Below are 21,513 nucleotides of genomic sequence, written 5' to 3'. Positions count from 1 at the left end.
AACCATCAGGAGATGATCTTGGTATCTGTGAATCTGAGCAGAAGGCTGATGCCCGTTTTAGTCTAAGCTTTAGAAGAGAAAATAAGGATTTAAATAGCTGGATGATTTTATATTTGATACAGGCAGAATTCTCTGGATGTTGAGAACTGTTAATGAATGAAGTGGGTTGTTAAGAATTCTTTTGTTTCTTCCTGAAAATATGCTCACCCACTTGCTCGTTAATTTAACTGCTGTGCTTACGGGAGGCATGTGCTTTCTGAATTCTTGTGAAATTAAAAGGATTGTTGGACATTTAAAATCCTAACTTTACTACTTTTTTTGTTCCTTCTTTTAGGAGGAGCATATTATTTAATATCTAGAAGTCTAGGGCCAGAATTTGGTGGCGCAATTGGCCTGATCTTCGCTTTTGCCAATGCTGTTGCAGTTGCTATGTATGTGGTTGGATTTGCAGAAACTGTGGTGGAGCTGCTTAAGGTAATTTCCCCTTTTAGACGTTGGTTTCCCAAATGTTTATTGAGGGGGTTATGTACCACTCCCCATGTTAGATGCTAGGAAAGCTGTCATGGACGCAAAATACGTCCTTCAAGAAGTTTAGTGTGGAAGATAGACAAAGAAAATAATGACAATACGATGTCACAAGTGGGTAGTTGTAGGAGACCTTGGCAACACAAAGGGTAATCACTTAACCTATGTCCAGGAAAGGAGGTAGTACAGGAGTGTAAGGAAGAGTTTTCCAGGGATGGGAGTCTAGGTGTTAGCAGGCGGGTCAGAGGAATGGGGCATCGTATGAAGGGAATAGGGAAGAAAAGGAAACAAAGGCCTGGAAGAGTATGGTTTGTTTAAAAAACAAAACAAAACAAAACAAAAACCCTGTAAATATTTCTTTATGACTAGAGCCTAAAGATTTAAAACTAAAGAGAGGAAAAAAAGGGTCAAATCAGGAAAGGTATTGTTTGCTGTTAAGTTGTGGTCTTAATCTTGATCAGAGTTAGGGGCTGGGACGTGATCAGATTGGTGCCTAAAGAAACCCCTGGCCCTCGAGTAGAGAATGGATCTGAGGGATCACAGGTGGAGAGGGAGACCATTTAGAAGATTGTAGCTATCCTGGGAGAGGGATGCTGGCATACGTTCAAACAGTGACCAGTGAGGCTGGAGAAGTGTAGTGAACTGGAAAGATTTTTTTAAATGTTGAATGAGTGGACTTGATGATTATTGGGCTTATGGGAAATTAGAGAAAGGGAAAGGATTTTCAGGTTTATATACAGATTTCTCAGTTGGTGATTCAAATGGAGGATAATGGCCTTCCCTTCGAAATAGCAACACAGGGCAGTTTAATTTGGGATGTCTAATTTGAGGAACCTGAGTTACATCCCAGTAGAGCTGGCCAGGAAGTAGTTGATAATACTGCTCTGGAGTTTAGGAGAGCATTTGTTTAAAAAAGGCATTGGGATGTGTGTAGTTAAAGCAGTACAAGCGAAATAGGATTTGACATATTTAAATGAGAAGAACCTTGAGAGATACCTGTAGTTGTTCATGTTAGGTTAGGTTGTAACTCTTCTTCTGCAGTAATACGCAGTACAGTAGGAAGGGTAAAATCTGAGGAGGACTGAGACTTCCATTGGCATTGACCTTCTTTGTATAGGCCAAAGGGATGGAGAAAAGCAAGGGCTATACGAAAGCAAGCAATGTAACTATTATGAATTCCTGTTTTTACATTATTTAATTTGTTAGCATGTTTTTAATGTCATTGAAATTAAACCACAAACATTTTTACTTGTAGAGTGGAAAGAGTGTGATTTTGGGCAAAAATGTATTCATTTCTTAGACAGTATAAAAGACCATTTTCAAAAGCATGACTTGGCTAATCACAGTGAATACAAAATATATTTCTTGAAAAAATCCTGTTGGTACTGCTTTGACATACTATGATTTTTATTTGCTTGTTACCAATTTCATTTTTGATTTATTGAATCTGTATTAAATACAGCATTATTAATTTGATCATATTTTTGATATCTTGAGATAATTGTATGATACCTCAATAGTACATAGTTATTTATTCCTTTTCCTTAGGCCTCCCTATTCATTCCATAGTCATTTATCTAACTTTTTCATGTAAGGTGTTGTCATGTCTCTGAAATGTTTCAAAAAAGAATTAAATAGTTTACTTCAGTAACTAATATTGTTCATTACATTGATAATTCTCTTCTTCTAGGAACATTCCATACTTATGATAGATGAAATCAATGATATCCGAATTATTGGAGCCATTACAGTGGTGATCCTTCTAGGTATCTCGGTAGCTGGAATGGAGTGGGAAGCAAAAGTAAGCAATGACATCATTGGAATATCTGTACATATTTAATATGTCAACTTTTAGAACTTATTAGGGACCACTGTTAAGTGTGGTAATATACTTAGATTTTGAAGATTCCTTAAGTGGCCATTTTCAGAGAAATTCATGTATCAGGTTATCTTCTATCTGACAAGGTAAGGAATATTTGGAGATAACAGTCATTCCAGCATCCACTTAAACCCAGTACTTTCTAACTTTTGACTTCCTACCTTCCATCCCTTCCCCTCATCTTAATTTACATTCTTTAGAATCACTCTGGTCAGTATGTTAGGAGCCCAAATTAAACTCTTGGCTTTGTAATTATTTAAAAGTTCAACTTCGAAAATTAACACAGGGGCAATAAACTTCAAACCAGTGCCCATAGAGATCAGAAAAGTTAATCTTGTTCCTTGCGATTGAACTCTCAGAAATCCCAACTACCTAAGCCAAGGGCACTGTTACTGGGAAGAATTGGTGAAGTCACATGTTAACATGTAGGCAGGGCATCTGGAATTATTTCTGTACCTTTGAGAAAATATTCCTCAGCACAACTCTATTCTCCTGACTAATGCACATCCACACAGATGCTGCTGAGGATCTCTAAGTCCTTTTAGGTTTCTTCTTGTTTCCTTTTTTAAGTCATGTAAGATCACACATCTGTGCTATATATGAGCCATGATAATGTTACCAAATCAAAAATTAGGAAAACTGTAAAGAATAAGGGTTATTTTCTTAAATCATTAGTATAAAATTAAATCATTTACTTACACATTTAACCAGTTGACTTTACTGAAAATAATAGAATTTCATACTACCTGGGACATGATTCTCATTCAAGCAGTTTTCCTTACCACAGATGACACAAGTTTTCTGGAGTATCTATCTGCTCCACTTTATTGGGAGTTTAAGAGTGGAGGAGGAAAGGTGAGGGTAGGGGGCAAAATAGTAAACAGAGTCAAATGTATAAAATTGCAGTTCTAAAATAAATGTCATAGGGATGTCATGTACTGCATGGTGACTATAGTTAACTCTACTGCATATTTGAAAGTTGCTTTTTTAAGAGAGTATATCTTAAAAGTTCTCATCACAGGAAAAGACAAATTTTTAACTCTGGTCATGGATATTAACTAGACTTATTCTGGTCATTTCACAATTTATGTGTATAAATACTGAATCATTGCATGGTACCCAGGAAACTAAAACATTGTTACACATCAGTTAGGCCTCACAAAAACAAAACAAAAAGAGTGCAGGAGGAGGGGTTGTTCTCATAGATTGTTCTCCCAGACCCATTGCTACTTAGATCCTCCTCCTGGATATTGTCTTCTTTCTGTACTTTTTCTTCGTCTTTTCCTACAGGTGTCACACATTCAGCATTGTCTTTGGACTTGGTGTAAAACTTGTGTTTGTAACAGATATGTTCCCCACGTCAACATTGTACTTACGGTGGAGGGGGCAGTAAATAACCACAAAGGATGAAAAGCCTACAGATTGTGGAATTTATAGTGCTTTATGATTTACTGGAGGGCATGCACATCTTTAATTTCAGAAATACATGGGCTGGTTCTACGTTTGCTATCCATTTTCTTCCGAGCATATTGAACATTTTTGGATAGTTCTTCAAAGATTTTTCATTTAATAAAAGTTTATTGAGGGGCGCCTGGGTGGCCCATTTGGTTAAGTGTCTGACTTCAGCTCAGGTCATGATCTCACAGTTTGTGAGTTCGATTCCCACTTTGGGCTCTGTGCTGACAGCTTGGAGCCTGCTTCGGATTCTGTGTCTCCTCTCCCTGCCCCTCTCCTGCTCACACTCTCACACTGTCTCAAAAATAAACGTTTTAAAAAATTAAAAATAAAAGTTTATTGAGCACTTGCTTTGTGCTTAGCACTGTTTGAGGCTCTGGGAAAACAAGACAGAAATCCTTTCCCTCATGCAAGTTATATGGTAGTGAAAGTGAATCAGTGTATAGACATGAGAGATCTGATTTTGATTTTTAATATTTGAAATTTCTAGGCTCAGATTGTTCTTTTGGTGATTCTACTTCTTGCTATTGCTGATTTCGTCATAGGAACATTCATCCCATTGGACAGCAAGAAGCCCAAAGGTTTCTTTGGTTATAAATGTAAGTAAAAAAAAACAATTTTAAAGGTGCTTATTACAACATTCCATTAATAAACAAGATTAGTATATTTTAGGTTCTTTGTAATAGAATTGATTTTGGTATAGTTACTCCAATTTAGTATTGTCTCTTTTATGTATGTTACAGAGTAAAATACCACTTTTATTTAACCCTTTGGTTTTTCATTATTAGCAACAAAAGGTAATAGAATGTAGAAAAATCAGTGCTACTGAGGAAAGGTGCTTTTGTTCTTTATAATTTAGGGAGTTTTTAACTGAAATGGTAACTTGTGTTTTCACATGGCTTTTTCATTCTTCACAACCCAAAGTGCCTAAACCTGTGAAAGAAACATTCATTTCTTGGTGTAATTGCAACTTAAGTTTTTCTACAGTTGTCATTAGAATTTGTGAGAATTTTCCACAGTTTTCACCTCTGTAACCCTTTTCATTCTGCATCTGATTGATGAAATTGTCATTTGTTATTCCCCAAAGTGTCTCTCTGTACTGCCCCCTCCACCCCAACTCCCCACCTACTGGATCAACCCATCCTGTCTCCACAGGGTAAAATGGAGCAGGAAACAATTGTTGCGTCAGCATCATAGAGGCTCACCACTTAGGGTAATAAATACACTTGTCTTCAGTTCATCAAAATTCCTGGTTTTGCAGCTCTAGAGGAAGAGACGTAGCTTTTATACTGCAAAATTGTATAGCCCAGAGCTGCTCACACAGATCTGTGAAAAGATACAGAATGTACATCAGTGCATTTCTTCCTTCACAAAGTCTTACTGGGAACAAAAATCAGCTGACCCAAATTGTGCAACCTAGACCCCTAGTTGGTCTACACCCTGGTGTAAGCTCACTGATAACGTACAGACCTTAGAACATTTGTGAGTAGCACTGGTTTGGCTTATATCAGACACTGACTTAGTTGGCCTGGGTGGTTTTCTGATAGGAATTGTTCCAAGGATTTTACCTGAGCCAGTGATGCTTTTCCATTCTTCACAACCCATTTTTGTGCCTTCTGGTCCTGGGTTGATAGTGTGATAATATGTTTTTATGAGTGGTATTCATGCCTGATTCTAAGCTGGGCTTTAAATTCTTTATCTTCTCCATTGGGAGGACAGGTGTCTACTATGCATGCCAGAAGTGAAGTTCAGTAGCATTACTTAGGTAGTTCCTTTATTTTATGCTCTCATAAATTGTGACATTTATTTTAATTACAAGTGATTTTTTACTTAAGTGTTTTTTTAGGATAAAAAATTTTTTTGAGCATTTCTTTTTGCAACTTTATTTCTAAAAGAAGTGTTAAAAATTAGAGTGGATGATTACTTCTAAAAATATTCCTAGTAATTATATATTTTCTCTTTGTGACTTAGGTTGACTTCAGAATAGCTACAAATAACTGCCACGTTTTTCATTTCCTTGTGTTTCAGATCCTTGGCAACTTTACAAAAGTATTGCATAGCTATCTAGTATAGTAATAAATATTGTATAAGTAGCATATCTAGATTTATCTCAGTCTGAAGTACATAAATCTAAATAAATTTTGGAATGTGACTTTTTTTCTTGGTGACTGGTACTGCTTTGCTATCTTGCCATTCATCTTACTAAGGTAGTGAGCTACCAGATGGCTCTAGCAGAGGACCTGGCGTATGGCACACACTCAGATACTGGTGGATGGGTAGATGGTTAAATGACAGTTAGTGGGTTATTTCATTGTCAGGGCCCATCATAATAGATGAAAACAGTAGGACTAGTTAAAGCTTTGATTATTGTTACAATGGAAAGGGACTTTACCTAGTTTGCTTTAGCTAAAATTCTGTGGAAGCCTGATGAATACTTCAGCATCGAAGCATAAACAGGTCAGCACTAGGAAGTAGAGAAAGCTATACAGGTAGTATGTAGGTTAGATGTAAGAAAAAAATGGTTCCATGTTAGTATGATGTTTTTCTACCTCCTTTCTTGTTTCCTTGACTGACCCCAGACATTAAGAAGTTTATCCATGCTTTGATTGACATCTGGACTAGTGATACCAATCAAGGTAGAGGTGCTTGAAACATAATTAGTAAGGTATATGGACTAGTACGCATGACCGAAGTCAAATCATCATTTTGATTGTAAACTGTTCCCTCATATAAGAAAAGAGGAATGCCAGACTTCACCTAGGAGGTATTCAAGAATTTACCAGTGACTTGAACTGAAAAAAAGCGAGGGATCGTGCATATGTATCGCTCAGACTTGACCTAAATTATAATGGTCCAATCTGCTTTCCATTAATTGCCAAAGACATTCTGTTCTCCATAGCTGAAATATTTAATGAGAACTTTGGACCGGATTTTCGGGAGGAAGAGACTTTCTTTTCTGTATTTGCCATCTTTTTCCCTGCCGCAACTGGGATTCTTGCCGGAGCAAATATCTCAGGTGATCTTGCGGTAAGTATTACAAGGTACTGGATCACTTCTGTATAAAAAACGGTAGATATATATTATTTTTAAAGGTAGACTTAAATTTTTTTTCTTGCCTTCTAGGATCCTCAGTCAGCCATACCCAAAGGAACACTCTTAGCCATTTTAATTACTACAGTGGTTTACATAGGAATTGCAGTATCCGTAGGTAAATAACCATATAGTTTTTTATGTGTTTCAGAAATTTCATGATGTACACACTTTAAGTATTTATTTCCATGACATTTATATTTCTAACTTTTAAATTAAGAAATATTTCAGTAAGAAGGTTTAGAGTTGCATATTTTAATTCAGAAAGAGTTTTAAATAAACTGGTAATGATTTTATAGGCATTAGCTAAACTACCAGATGCTCTATTGTTTTTTCCTCTAAGATTTTTATTAAAGTAAATTAGAAAATTATGTAGTCTTATTTGCAAACTTAAATTTCACTGAGCTACAGTTTATAGAAAATGTAATACAATGGTGTAGAAGTAAGTGAATTTTACTTTGTGATCTTTATAAAATTTTTAATATTTTTGCTTATGGTCATTATTTTATATTTGCATGTTAATCTTACTACATATGAAGATTGTTTCAAGACATTTAAACAACATTTGGCATTTTCTGTCATAAAAAAATGATTCTGGTAAACAGGACATAGTGCATCAAATGAAAAGCGTTACTGAAGTCTTACTAAATCAAATGAAAATGGTTTTAAATCTTTTATTACATTCATGAAATCATGGCATTTTAGAACTTGAAAGGACTTAAGTGGTCAACCAGTCTCTAAATCACTGTTTTGCACAAGACTGAAAGTTTAGAGATTTCCTTACCAAGGATAACTGACACTTGATTTCCAGAAGTGTTTTCTTGGCAAAGAGAGATTTTGTTTTGTTTTATAATGAATTCTTTAAAGAATGTTAGTAAAGTAGGTTCTTTAAAATATACTAATCCAAAAAAAAAGGTAAATATTTATTTGCCTGTAATTTACATGTAGTACTATAGATAAATTGTATTGCCTTTACTACACTTTGGTGAAACTATATACTTTACCCAGAACACATATATTCTTGAATTGTAAGCCTTGTTTTAATGTCTATACTCAAGTTTTCCAGTTAAATCTCTGAACTATATTATAAGAATAAAGCTTTAGTTTAAAACCAGTCTGAAGAATCAAACTCCAAAATCATAGACCACAGAGTATAAGGTTTTCATAGTATTTCGGTAAGAAAAATTTTTTAAATGTGTATTTATTTTTGAGAGAACATGAGTAGGGGAGGGGCAGTGAGAGACGGAGGCAGGGAATCTGAAGCAGTCCCTGTGCTGTTAATGCAAAGCCTGATCTGGGGTTTGTTTACACAAACCATGAGATCATGACATTCCCATGAGCCATGAAATGATGACGTGAGCCGAAGTTGGGCACTCAACCGACTGAGCCACCTGCTCACTCCAAGAAAATTGTATTTTGTCACATATTTGGTGATATGTTGTGAAGTAATGACAGAACTCTTTTTATAAACTCTCCTGTTAATTTGCCTAAATGTAATTTTGAAACTTCACTAAACAAGAATTGGAAATGCTAATAATGCTATCATGGTGGGCTAAATTCACATTTAGTAAAGGAGTTGGATTTCATTTATTCTTCCAAGTCTGTATATGCGCAAATCTTTGAAATTCATTTAGAAAAAACAAATCAATTATATATATAAGCTTAGCAAAATATTTTTGTGTTCCCCTAAAAGTTCTTGGCACAAGAAAATTTAGTTTTAATTTAAAGAAAGGTTTATATAACTGGTTATGTTTCAAATTGGAAAATAGTTACAGCAAATAAATGGTTTCTGTTTGTATGTTACCCCCTAACGCTGTTGGCCATCATACTCCTTTCATTCTGTCCACATTAGCCCTTGGAGTGTCTGTTCTCCCTGACCAGCCTACATCAGTGGTTGTGTAACTAGTTCAAAGTAATGGAACCTTTTTTCACCCAATCACATCCATGTAGAACATCAGAATATGAAACACTTAAAAGCATACATGCTTTATAAAGGGTAGACAAGCTTCTTTTCTCCCCTCACCCAGATGGTTTCACAAGCACCTTTAAGGAAACATGGTTTTGCAAACACTATTCTGAGAGTTAGATGAAGAAATTGAGGACAAAAAGGACTTGATGTAGGCTGTCTAATCATTAAAATGTTCTTCCTTTCAAACTTAAGTTTCTGTTTGTTGTTCACTTTAGGCTACACTGTTTATTATTTTTACTTCATATGTAATGAGACAGGAGTGCTAAAGTGCTTCAAAAGTAAAAATATATGAAGTCTAAGGAATGGTAATTGCCAATAGTTACACATCATATGTTGTTCCAAATAATGAAATGCTTTTTTATAAATAAAGTTTTTTAAATGTCGTATTATAGAAGTTTTCAATTTTGCACAAGAGTAGAGAGCTTTTTCTAATCAACTATCACCCAGTTTCAATGAAGTTATCAAGAATTAACAGTGTGTGGTTAATCTTGTTTCACCTATACCCGTTCATTCTGCCCCACCAGTTATTTTTAATCAATTCTCCAATAATCATGTCTTTTCTTAATATCAGGGTAGACTTACTTGAGCCAGAGGTTTAAACAGAATTATAATTCATTGATATTCACATTGCTTTCCTTCACAGAAGTTTGATATTACCTGAAATCTGATCTTTGGCATGTTTCAAATATAAAATACTTAGAGCAGGAAAACATTTCTCCCACTTGTAACTCTTTCAACACAACGTGTTTATATTTGCTTAAGGACATCTTACCAAATAGACCTAGAAATGGTTTTTCTTGTTATCATTTTCCACAACCATATGTACAGGGTTTTTAATCATGTATTTGTAAAATACTAGTTTTTAATAATGTTTTGATTCATTAAAATATTGGGGATCATGATGCTTTTTAAATTCTATTACAGGTAAATCTTTGTAAACTATAAATGCTATGAAAGTAAATGGTGAAAATGTCAGTACTTTTAACAAGTATATATTCAGTACCATAATTTGCTTTATGGATATATGTAATTTTGAAATGAATATAAATTTGAGCTATCTTACTTGTTATTGTACCTTGCATTTCAGGTTCTTGTGTTGTTCGAGATGCCACTGGGAACGTTAATGACACTATTGTAACAGAGCTAACAAACTGTACTTCTGCAGCCTGCAAATTAAACTTCGACTTTTCATCCTGTGAAACCAGCCCTTGTTCCTATGGCCTAATGAACAATTTCCAGGTGAGCATCATATTTATATTATACAGACATTTATGTAGAGGTTAGACTGCTATCAAATTTGGGCATTGAGATTCCAGCACTAACTTAGAAGGGAGGGCTATTGTTATTTTCTACCCAGATATCTGTTGGAAAAGTCTCTAGATAACTAATTGGGCAAATAGAAAAATTTTGAAAGGGTAAAATCTGAAGCTCTTCAAGAGCAAAAGGGCTCCCAAGGGTAACACTTCTATATTAGGGTACAATATATAGTACATATGTATGGTGTATAGTTTAAGAAAACAAGCATCTCACACATGGTTGTATTTCTTGGGTCTATTTCTAGGTTCTCTATTGTGTTCTATTGATGTTTGCATCTATCCATCCACTAGTACCATACATTCTTGACTAGAGTAGTTACATAATAAGTCTTAAAGTCGAGTAGATTGATATCTACCACTTTATCCTTTTTCAAAATGGTTTTAGCTATCTTAGTTCTTTTTGCTTTTCTATAAAAGTTCTAGAGTAATCTTATGTTTATCTGAAAAAAGTCTTGGTGGGGTTTTGTTACGAACTGCTTTAAACTTGTATATCAATTTAGGGAGAATGACATATTCACTCTATTGAGTGTTAGAATCCATGAACACAGTCTATTACTCCATTTATTTAGGTCTTTGGTTTCCTTCATCAGCATTGTGTAGTTTTCAGAATACAAGTCCTATACGTGTTTTGTTAGATTTGCACAAGTATTTCATGTTAATTTGAGTTTTTTAAATCCACATTTGTTCAAATGAGTTTGTTTTTCTAATTAGAGGTGTCTACATATTTGCTTTATATATAAAATCCCTTTTAAAAAAACACTGATGAGTATCAGTAGTGTTATTTAGTTAGATAAGGCCCATATAGTCCTAGTGTGCTAAACTACCATTGAACAACAGAATTAAATTTTTGTTGTTGTTTACTTACTTATTTTTGAGACAGATCAGGGGAAGGGCAGAGAGAATCCCAAGAAGGCTCTGCATTGTGAGTGAGGAGCCTGACATGGGGCTTGACCTCATGAACTGTTAGATCGTGACCTGAGACAAAATCAAGAGTCAGATGCTTAACTGACTGAGCCACCCAGGCACCCCCAGAATTAAGTTCTTAATGGATGTTTGAAAGTTTGTGACCTTTTAAAACATATGAACTGTGTAACAGATAACACTACTTGTCCAGAACTTGGAGGATATCATTTCTTCTTCCTTTTATTATTATCTCTACAAGGTTCTAAAGGTAAAATGAAATTTTTGTAAAATATATGGGTTTTTACAAACAGAAGATTATACTGAATCAAAGGAAAAACTAAAAATTTTGTTTCTTGGTGTTTTTACAGTTTAGTTTAATTATAATAAACAATAATTGATGATTTATTGTATTTTAGGACAGTATAAATTTCATGTAGAATAATGAAATTTTGTAATAAAATGTAACATTTTAATGGCGTTATTTTTATTTTTTGTGGTTTCAAGCAATTGTCTACATTTTCAGTGTTTAGAAATATTGAACCCAATTATATAATAGAAGTTTGTTTTTTTCTAGTCACAAGACTAGGCATAGTCGTAGGCATGAAAGAAAGTATTCATATCCAGCTAATGATCCAGGCCAATTCTGACATTGATATTGTGTATGAAAGGCACAAATGTTGATCTCTGCCCAGTGACTGAAAATGCCAATCAGATTTCTGTGTTGTTGCCTTAAAATACAAAAGTGTGTTGTCTTTATCAAGTCTAGTATGGACTCAGTAAAGCAAAGAGCAGCTTGGTTTATGTAAAGCTGCTTTGCTTATACAACTAAATAAATCTTCAAAAATTTTAAAAATGTAAAGTGAAACAAAAAAATCCTGTAAAAGCGTAAACTCATCATTTAGAGAATGAAGAATGGTACACAGAACATAAGTAACAAGCATGCAAGTTGGAGTTTGATGATGCAATCCACCCAAAACCACACTTGATAATGCCATTGTGCATGTCTTTGTCTTTTCATACTTCAGGAAGAAAAATGACTTGGATCATTTTGTCTTAAATTTTGATTTTTACATATATAGTCGTAGGTTTCTTAATGTATTTCTACATTTTAATGTCTTCTGAAACCAGTGACTCACCATTGCTTAGTAAATAAAGTGTGACCCTTTTTACTGTCAGTCAAACCCTTCATAACCAGTCTTATGTCCCACTGCCTTCTATCCACACTGAACCCATGTGGTTGCATATTTTTGCATATATACATGCACACATGCTTCTCCTAGTCTTGTCCTTTTTTTTTTTTTTTTTGGCACTTCATTCTGCTTGGAATGCACCTACTTTTTTTCTTTCTATATGTGCAAATATGCCTTTAATCAAGGAAACACAGCTCCATGAAGATTTTCTTGAACCTCAAATCATCAACACATACACATATATTTCCCCCATAGAAAAATGTTGACTTTTGTTTTTTTTCTCTTACTAGAGATAAGACCTTTATTTTTGTCATCTTTGTTTCCATCATGTATTGTGGACAACACTGATGTTACCATTATTTACATTCATTATCATTATCCTTGCTATTCATTTTTTATCATAAAATGGTGGGAAATGCAGAGGTTATTGGGTAAATATGTAACTAGAAAATAGGAAACTCAGCAAATTTTAGAAGGATAGCGTTTCTAGATGCTAAGTGTGGAGCATTATTTACCTCCCTTCAGAGGTGATAGAAGAAGAGGAAACGTGATTTTTCCCTCAAAATTGACAGATGAAAGGTTATAGTTATATGTAATGCTTGTGGTGTCTGTTTTGCCTTAATCCAGCAAAGTATCATTTTCTCTGTACTTTGCTTTTTTTCTTCCTTTATCTCCTGTCTTTGCACTTACCTTTGGGGTCATGATGGACAGGCACACAATTTTGGATTTGAAAAGTATATATAGCAGAAATCAAGTCTGTTCATTTTTATTCTGGTCCATCTTATCTGTCCTTTATAATCTCCTTCCCCAAAGACAGGAGTTGCACTGCTAATCTAGTATTAACGACTGTGAAACATAGTGATTGTGAAAAACGTATGGCATATATCTAACTACCAAAATTTGACTAAAGGGCCGAATAGAAAATCATTTGTTTAAGATTTTTTTCTCTCTGAAATGCTTACAGAGGTCAATGCTAATATTTTTTTAGCCACTTTAATATATTCTTCATTTTTAATACTAAGTCTTTTGAAAAATACAGAGAGAGCTACTTAGGTGAAACAAGGTGGAATTATCAACACATGAAACCAGATGTATGCATTATGGCCCGGGATCATGCCTATAGTTAACTTTACATCTGGTTTAAAGTATAAAATTACAGTCAAGGGCAAAATAGTCACAAATACCTTAAAACCATATTTCCTTGTCTCCTTCTTAGTTGGCACGGTCTTGGTCACTATAAATGAAAAGTAAATCTCTACTAGGGAAGTAATGAATCTAGGTAATGATCATCATTCACTACTGGTGGAACTTATAATGGATTGGTCAAGTTGACAGTACCTGAGTCCTCCAGACAGTTTTCCACCTCTGTCTTGTCTTTTCACAGTTTTCAAAGATGTGGGAGGAGCAGTGCAATGAATACCTCTATACCTATCCCTTCACTTAAATTTACTAGGTGTTTATGTTTTGCCCCAGGCCTTTACCTTTGTATATATGTATAGTCTCTTTCTTCTCAAATAGGTGAAAACAAATTATACACACCATAAAATGCCCATCAGTTTGAGCTCTTTGAAATATTCTATATGGGCACAGTACAGTTAGCCCACTTCAGGAATTCGTTGTTGTTGAAATACTGTTACTTAAATATATCATCCATCTTCATTTTCCCCACTTGCTCCAATAATGTCCCTTATAGCTATTTTTCTTAGATCCAAAATCCAATCTAGGTTACGTATGGCATTGAGTTACCATGTTCTTTTAAAATCCTTTAATCTAGGAGTTTCCAGCCTGCCTGTTTTAATCTTCCAGGGTGTTGCTATTTTAAAGAGTCCAGGCATGTTACTTTGTTTTTTGCCCCTCAGTTTGGATTTATCTGGTTGTCTTCTCATGATCTAAATGATCAATCCATTTTTTTTTTAAACTTCATTAGGGAAATTTTTGAACATGTACAAAGATAGAGAAAGCAGTGTAATGTACTTTATGAGATTTTATTAATCACCAGTGCTTGGCTGACTTTGTTTTACTTATAACTTCCTACTTCCCACATTATTTAAAGACACATCATAGACTTATGTCCTTTCAGGTAGAAATATCTCCACATTAGGTTCCGAAAGTTGCGGTCTCTTTTTAAAAAAGAGAAAACATAACTACAATACCAATCTCATAGAAAGGGAGGGAGCAAGGAAAGAAAAGAGAGAAAAAGCAACCTTCTTGAGAAAGAAAAGAAAAGAAAGAAAAAACAACCTTGATGGAAGTGCACCATCTTGAAATACTCTTGCCACAGAACTTGTACTTCATCCTGATGCACTGTCTAGATCTGTCAGTTCACTAGAAATACAGAGGTGAGAGCAGCGGGTTACATACCACAAGTTGGAGATGCAGTCATTGAAATCCAGAAGTGTGAGGCTTCTCTGAGACAATGAATGACTTAATAGTAAACTGTAAAGGAAAGCAGTGAACCTGCTGATTGAAAAAGACTTTAAGAGACGTATCAGCCAAATTTAATGTGTGGTCTTTTTGTGGATTTTGGTTTAAACTATTTAAAAAGGCAAGAAAAGATGGAGAACTTGAATGGTGATAGGCTGTTTGGTGATGTTAAGGAACTACTTTTTAAATTCTGACAGTGGCTTTGTAGTTAGAGTTTTTAAAAGTTCTTACCCATTAGAGGTACATGGTGACATATTTATATATTTGTTTATTAAGTGATGTCTGGGGTTTGATTCACAATGATGTGAGATTGGTCCTGAGCTGATCATTGTTGAAAGCAGGTGATAAATACTTGGTGGTTCATTATGCTCTTCTGTCTGCTGTGTGTCTGAAATTTTACCAAATAAAAAGATTCAAGGTGAACGCTACTGGTAAATATGTTTTAGAAATTTGTAATGCACATAACCATTATTACTGCTTGTTATTATCATATCCCCCCGCCCGACTGTTAGTCTCCTTCATTAGCATAATAATGATATATAGTATTTTGTTCTTTCTTGACTTGTTTGTAACACTTAATTTTCCCCTTTTTTAAGGTAATGAGCATGGTGTCAGGATTCGCACCATTAATTTCTGCAGGTATCTTCTCAGCCACTCTTTCTTCTGCATTAGCATCCCTTGTGAGTGCTCCCAAAATATTTCAGGTAGGTATTTTCATAGTACAAGCTTTATTGAAAGGGAAGTTATGGTAATATATTTCACTTTGGGATTCTTAACTTTTTCAAATCATTTGTTTGCCTTTATATGTGTATGACATATACACACACATCTCAAGACAGGTATCTTTAATTTTGTGAATGTTTCTCTTTATATAAACATGAGTGCATTTACCTACTGTGAAGGTATCGTCAAGTTGTCTTTCTGTAAATGGTGATGGAGTTTTGTTTTTTCAACATACTCTCATTGCACAAATTTTTATAATGTCTTACTAAGAATAAGGATTGCAGTCCAAGTATAAGTTGAAAGAATTAAAGGACCTTGTGCCCCCTTGCATGATGACAGCCTTTATGTTTTGATTTATGAACATTTGAATGCCTACTATATGCCATACATTGTGTTAGCTACTCAGGATGACGAATGAGGCACCTTATCTCCCTTTAATGAGCATTAAGCAAACAGCTGACACTGAATAGGATGTTGTTCTGCAGCCTTGTTCCTGATATTATAGTTGTTGCCAGTGAGTAGGGTCAATGTAGAATATATCTCTTAAAATAGTTTTTAGTAGAGTTTTAAGAAAAGTGGTTAAGTTTTATAATTAGGATTTTTATTTGCTTTAAGTCTAGGATTTAGACTTTTTTTTTCGTGATGTAGGTCACACCTATGTCATACTCCTCAAATTTTCAGATTTATTTGTATGCCTGCTTCTCTGCCATTTATCTTCATAAAAGAATTTCAGCGTGAGGAGGGGGGTAAGGTAGATAAAAACTTCAGTGGTATTCTCTACCAACTACCTTTTGATACTTGAAATGTTTGGTCTCCTTTATCGTTTGTTAGGTAAAGCAGTGTGACACAGTGGGAAGAAAGAGGATCAAGAAGTAGAAATCTTGTGTTCTAATCCTGAGTGTGTCTGAAATTTTACAGTATTATACGTTTATACAGTATTATACAGTATTATACACTTACACATATTATAACTGTAAGGAAATCTGTTTGTCTAATTTCATTATATTTCCTCTAATATTTGCCTTTCTTCACTAGGCTCTATGTAAGGACAACATCTACCCAGCTTTCCAGATGTTTGCTAAAGGTTATGGGAAAAATAATGAACCTCTTCGTGGCTACATCTTAACATTCTTAATTGCCCTTGGATTCATCTTAATTGGTTAGTCATACAAATAATGTGCTAATACAGATTTTGTAACATTTATAGTGTGAACTCTAAACATTGAATTATTAAATTATGAAGAAAACCTTAATTTGCCTAGTAAACTAAGTTAGTTTTTTTGTGATTAAATGAAAGTGTACATAGAAAATACTATAAATTATAGTGCTCAGTACATACCTGCGAAAATTATTACCATCACTAAGTCTCCATCAGAGGGAACTCCTAGGTTCTTGTCCCTGAAACAAATAAAATGACAGCGTACGAGAAAGGGTTTTAGTGCCCTCCTGAAGGTAGAGCCTCCCCTGAGCTACTTTTGGGCACTTTTACCTCTGATCACAAGTGAGTTAAATGAGTTTTCCACTGCTGAAGATGATAGACTTTTATTAAAAGTCAGATAGACAAGCAAGTATGGAAACTAACTCTCATGTAATGCTGCTAGGTATCTCTTCAGTATGGCTACTTTGGAGAATAAATCACTAATGTTTTGTAAAGGTTCTCACAGTCCAGCAGTTCTTTTTAGTAGTCTATATATATCCTAAAGAAACTTGCACGTATATCCAAAGAACCATATCCAAAGATGTTTTTAGTGTCATTATTTATAATAGAAAAGGAAAGCAACTTAAATACCTACTAACAGAAGAATGAAACTGCAGACTATTATCGGAGAGTAAAAATAATGAATATGCTTTATCTCCACATATCAGTATGAATGAGTCTCAAATATAAAAAATGTAACCAAATTGCAAAATGATAAATATGGTATTTGTCTGACTTTGAAAATACCCAAAACAGTACTGCATAAAACTTGTGGACTATATATGTGTTTAGTAAAACTATATAATGTCACTGGAAAAATAGGGCAACTTTGGAAGAATGAGGTGGAAAGGGTTCAACTATGGACCCAAGGGTCGATGTCTGGAAGTATATGAAGTACCTGTGGCAAAATATATGTACTCATTAAATCTGAAGTGTGGATATAGGGCTATATCTATCTATCATCTAAAGGCTTAAAATAATTTCATGTTTTAAAAAGTTAAAAAATGTGTATAGTGTGTCCTTAAATACACCTCATGTGTCTTTTGCAGCTGAACTGAATGTTATCGCTCCAATTATCTCTAACTTCTTCCTTGCATCGTATGCTTTGATCAATTTTTCGGTGTTCCATGCCTCACTTGCAAAATCTCCAGGTGATCTTACATTTTCTTAAAGTTCTGTGAATGCATTAATGTCTTTGATTTTAGAGAAAATAATAAAACTTAAACACATTTTAAAAGATGGTGTTGTGAGTGATTAACCCATTAATGCTCAGTCCACCTTTACTCTAGAGTCAAGTTAAGTGAGTCTTCAAAGATCTCTTTGTCATGAAGTTTACTGGTAGTTTACTGTTTCTTGTCTTAGAAGCATGTAAGATAGCATTAATCTCCAATTCTGACTAATACTATGAAAGAATTATTTTCTCCCTGTTTTTATTATTTATTTAACTGCTTTCCATTTAAGTTCTAAGAACATGGTTATGATAAAGCTAACATGCCCAGAAAAATATTTTTAACACAGTAAGTTCTGTGGAGTTCTGTTTTAAATGGTCTCTGGGAACTGAAAAACTGCCCCATATGCTTTCATCGAGGACTTTTTATTATAAACCATAACAACAGCTGGACATCAGGGAAAGAATGAAGGAACAAAGGCAATTTTCCTTCTAAGGGTCTCAAATTCTCTCAGAATAGGGAAGATAAAGTATGGAACTTGGGACACACACATCTTAGCTTCAGTCTTATCTTTAAGAATATAAATTTTAGAGATGGGTATGTGTGGTTGTAAAAGGATAACACAAGGGATGCTTACATTGGATTGCTCTTTGTCTTTACTGTATTAATATCAGTATCTTAGTTGTGATATTGTGTAATTTTGCAAGATGTTATCATTGCAGGAAACTTAGGTAAAAAGTCCCCAGAATTTCTCTGGATTATTTCTCACAACTTTGTGGGAATCTGCAATAATTTCACAATTAAAAGTTTAATTTAAGAAAAGAATATGAAATTTATTGAAATGATTTTTAAATAATATTTTTGGCTATGGAATGAAAATTTGAAAACATGGTCTTGAGCATTTTTTTATAGTGAACTTAATTCATAAATACTTCATCAAATGGGAAGATAAGTTTCTACACCCAACTGTTAATTTTTCTAGCAAGTAGGTGAATTAACAGTTTTCCAGAAAATTTTGTTTGAACTCTTTTGTATATGCATTAGAATATGCATATGTTTCATGGTAAAATCCAAAACATAAAGCCACACTTATAAAGACTCAACTTGAAACTTCCTCTCAATCTTTTGTAGTTTTTTTGTATTCCCTAAGATAGGTTGATGCATAGAATAAAGTAGAATTAAATACATGTGCTTTCTTCATGGCCTTCAAAAATTGTGAAAGTTCATTGTGCTCAGTAATGCTCCATGAATCTACTTTTATATGTTAGCCTTATACTGAATATTTAAAGCAACCACAAAGAAAGTTATTTTGTGCACACATATGTTCCATTGTCTAAAGCAGATAAGGTATTTCACTGACTTTTATGTATCTGTTTTGTTTGTAATTGTTAGGATGGCGTCCTGCATTCAAATACTACAACATGTGGATATCACTTATTGGAGCTATTCTTTGCTGCATAGTGATGTTTGTCATTAACTGGTGGGCTGCATTGTTAACATATGTCATAGTCCTTGGGCTGTATATTTATGTGACCTACAAAAAACCAGGTTAGTACTCTTTTATATTTATTGTTTCAAGCCACAAGACACTTCGAAGTTCTTTGTTACTTTTCCTGTCTAAGCTTCATCCTCTGTGTACTTGAAAGGTGCTTTGTGTAAAACCTAAAATACTTCTCATTTCCAGATATATGTAGTCTTAGTGAAATAATTACCACAAGACTTGTTATTCTATGTAATTTCATACTTGCCCATAAATTTAACTAATCCTACTTACAGAAAAATGACACATTTGTATTACTAACATTTGGGTGACCCTCAATGTATTTTAAATTTTTCCTTGGAAGGATTAGACTTCGTAGAATAGCTCTTGTAATAGCCGTTAGCCTAATAAGCATACGTGTTAGTACTGTGGTCTTAGCACCTGTTGGAGTAAATTGCACGGAATGGACGATATATTAGAAAGATGTAGTATCTTTCCGTTAGTTCACCATATAGCAGGGAACATTTGACAAACATGTCCTAACTGGGAAATAGTTAAAGATTTCCCAGAACGTGTCGTGTTGGTAACTCTTGGGTGTATCTCTACATAAGATGATGATCATTAGGTGTATTGGGATTGGTCCAGTGTAGTGTGGTGACTGTAACACTGAGGGAGGAGCCAGTGAGAAAAGTTTGACAAGTTTTGGCCCCATTCGACTAAGTTAGGAAGAAATGCAAGAGTAGCTGCAGTGTCGTCATCTGAAACTGTGAGGAAGCATTTTGCAATCCAGATATGATGCAGGGAGGTTTTGGATTAGAGTGCTGGCTTTAGAAATGAAATGGACAAAGAAGGTAATGTTTTAGCCATCTTAGAAACAATTATTTCTCTAAAATAACAAATTTCTAAAGTCCTATTTGGTGTCCAGGCTGTTTACTCAATGCAGAGTGTGAAATTTTCCTGTTCCAATAACTTAAACTATTAAGTACTATGAATGGTAATTTCACAGTTTTGAAATCTTTCCATCAGAGATCAGCCTCTTTCCCATTAGGCCTCTGGCTATATAAACAATAATCTTAAAATTATTTGTGGAACTTTGTTGAGTTGCATGCACAGCGTGTCTCTAGCCCCATCACCTTAGTCTTTTCTGAACTGTACTTGTTCTTTAAATGCAGTTCCAGTTCAGATTAGCATTATCACAGTGTCATGCCATGCACTTGAACTCTTGAGCATTGTCAGTACATTGGTTTATTTTAGCATTTGATTTTTTAAACATGAGAGCATCGTTTACTTGTCTGTGCCTCAAACTGGTTATTGATCGTTGGTTAATACTGGTGTGTTGCTGTGTGTACCCTGTCTTCCCACAGACGTGAACTGGGGATCCTCTACACAAGCTTTGACTTACCTAAATGCTCTGCAGCATTCGATTCGTCTTTCAGGGGTGGAAGACCACGTGAAAAACTTCAGGTAAGCGGTAAGGTGACATAGAAGCATCTGTGTTAGGTGCCACTCACTTCTTGACTTACTGTTCGGTAACATTTTCATCTGCTGATATTTCTTGCGAAGTTTCCTAAAAGCACAGAACATTCGTTTTTGTTTTGGCTGGACTTTAGATGGGCCATGTGTTCAAAAACAAGGGTAGTAAGATTTTTTGGTTATCAAAAATTGACAAAGAGGTGAATTACCTGATTTACAAAAATGTTACAAAACTAAAAGTGTCAGAAGTCTCTCATTTGAAGGCTTTTAAATGGTAGCTGTCATAAAGTGAATAGTTTCTTCCCCTTGTGGCCAGCGAAGTTCGGTAACCACTGTATAACTACAAAGTATGAGCTTCTTAGGGATTTTTGACATACCCTATTTTGTAATTATACTAAAGCACTAACTATTGTCGTGTTAGTTGCTTTTTTCTCTCATCATTGACTTCTGGAATCCAGTTTTGATGATAAAGAATCAATGTCTTAAAGAACATTTATACTGTTTTACTCAATAAGTGACTTTGTATTTTATAGTAGTGTATTAATCATCAATTTAAAAACTATTCCTTAAAAGATAAAAATAAAAACTATTCCTTAATTCAGCCTGCTTCTAACAATTGATGGAATTCAGTTATTAAAGTGCTACTGATACATATCCCTCTAAATCAAGAAATCTCATTATTTCCCTATGTAGATTCTTAGAAATTACAGATTTTGCAT

The 21,513-nt window shown here is 34.4% G+C and overlaps 1 protein-coding gene across 2 annotated transcripts in view; it reads left to right on the top strand.

Annotated features, from left to right (window-relative positions):
• Positions 1-21,513, top strand: part of SLC12A2 (solute carrier family 12 member 2) — a 110,122-nt gene that overhangs the window by 49,777 nt on the left and 38,832 nt on the right. For both annotated transcript variants that reach the window (XM_058737211.1, XM_058737205.1), the window contains exons 5-15: positions 335-474; positions 2,216-2,326; positions 4,350-4,458; positions 6,759-6,886; positions 6,983-7,067; positions 10,006-10,157; positions 15,348-15,455; positions 16,510-16,633; positions 17,722-17,823; positions 19,234-19,389; positions 20,686-20,785. In XM_058737211.1, coding sequence (XP_058593194.1) covers positions 335-474; positions 2,216-2,326; positions 4,350-4,458; positions 6,759-6,886; positions 6,983-7,067; positions 10,006-10,157; positions 15,348-15,455; positions 16,510-16,633; positions 17,722-17,823; positions 19,234-19,389; positions 20,686-20,785 — 1,315 coding nt within the window. The remainder of the gene's footprint in view (positions 1-334; positions 475-2,215; positions 2,327-4,349; positions 4,459-6,758; positions 6,887-6,982; positions 7,068-10,005; positions 10,158-15,347; positions 15,456-16,509; positions 16,634-17,721; positions 17,824-19,233; positions 19,390-20,685; positions 20,786-21,513) is intronic.

The sequence above is a fragment of the Neofelis nebulosa genome, chromosome 1 (genome assembly GCF_028018385.1).
Source record: "Neofelis nebulosa isolate mNeoNeb1 chromosome 1, mNeoNeb1.pri, whole genome shotgun sequence".
NCBI classification, from domain to species: domain Eukaryota; kingdom Metazoa; phylum Chordata; class Mammalia; order Carnivora; family Felidae; genus Neofelis; species Neofelis nebulosa.
The sequence above is the reverse complement of the archived record's forward strand: the minus strand, read 5'-3'. Positions and strand labels throughout refer to the sequence as shown.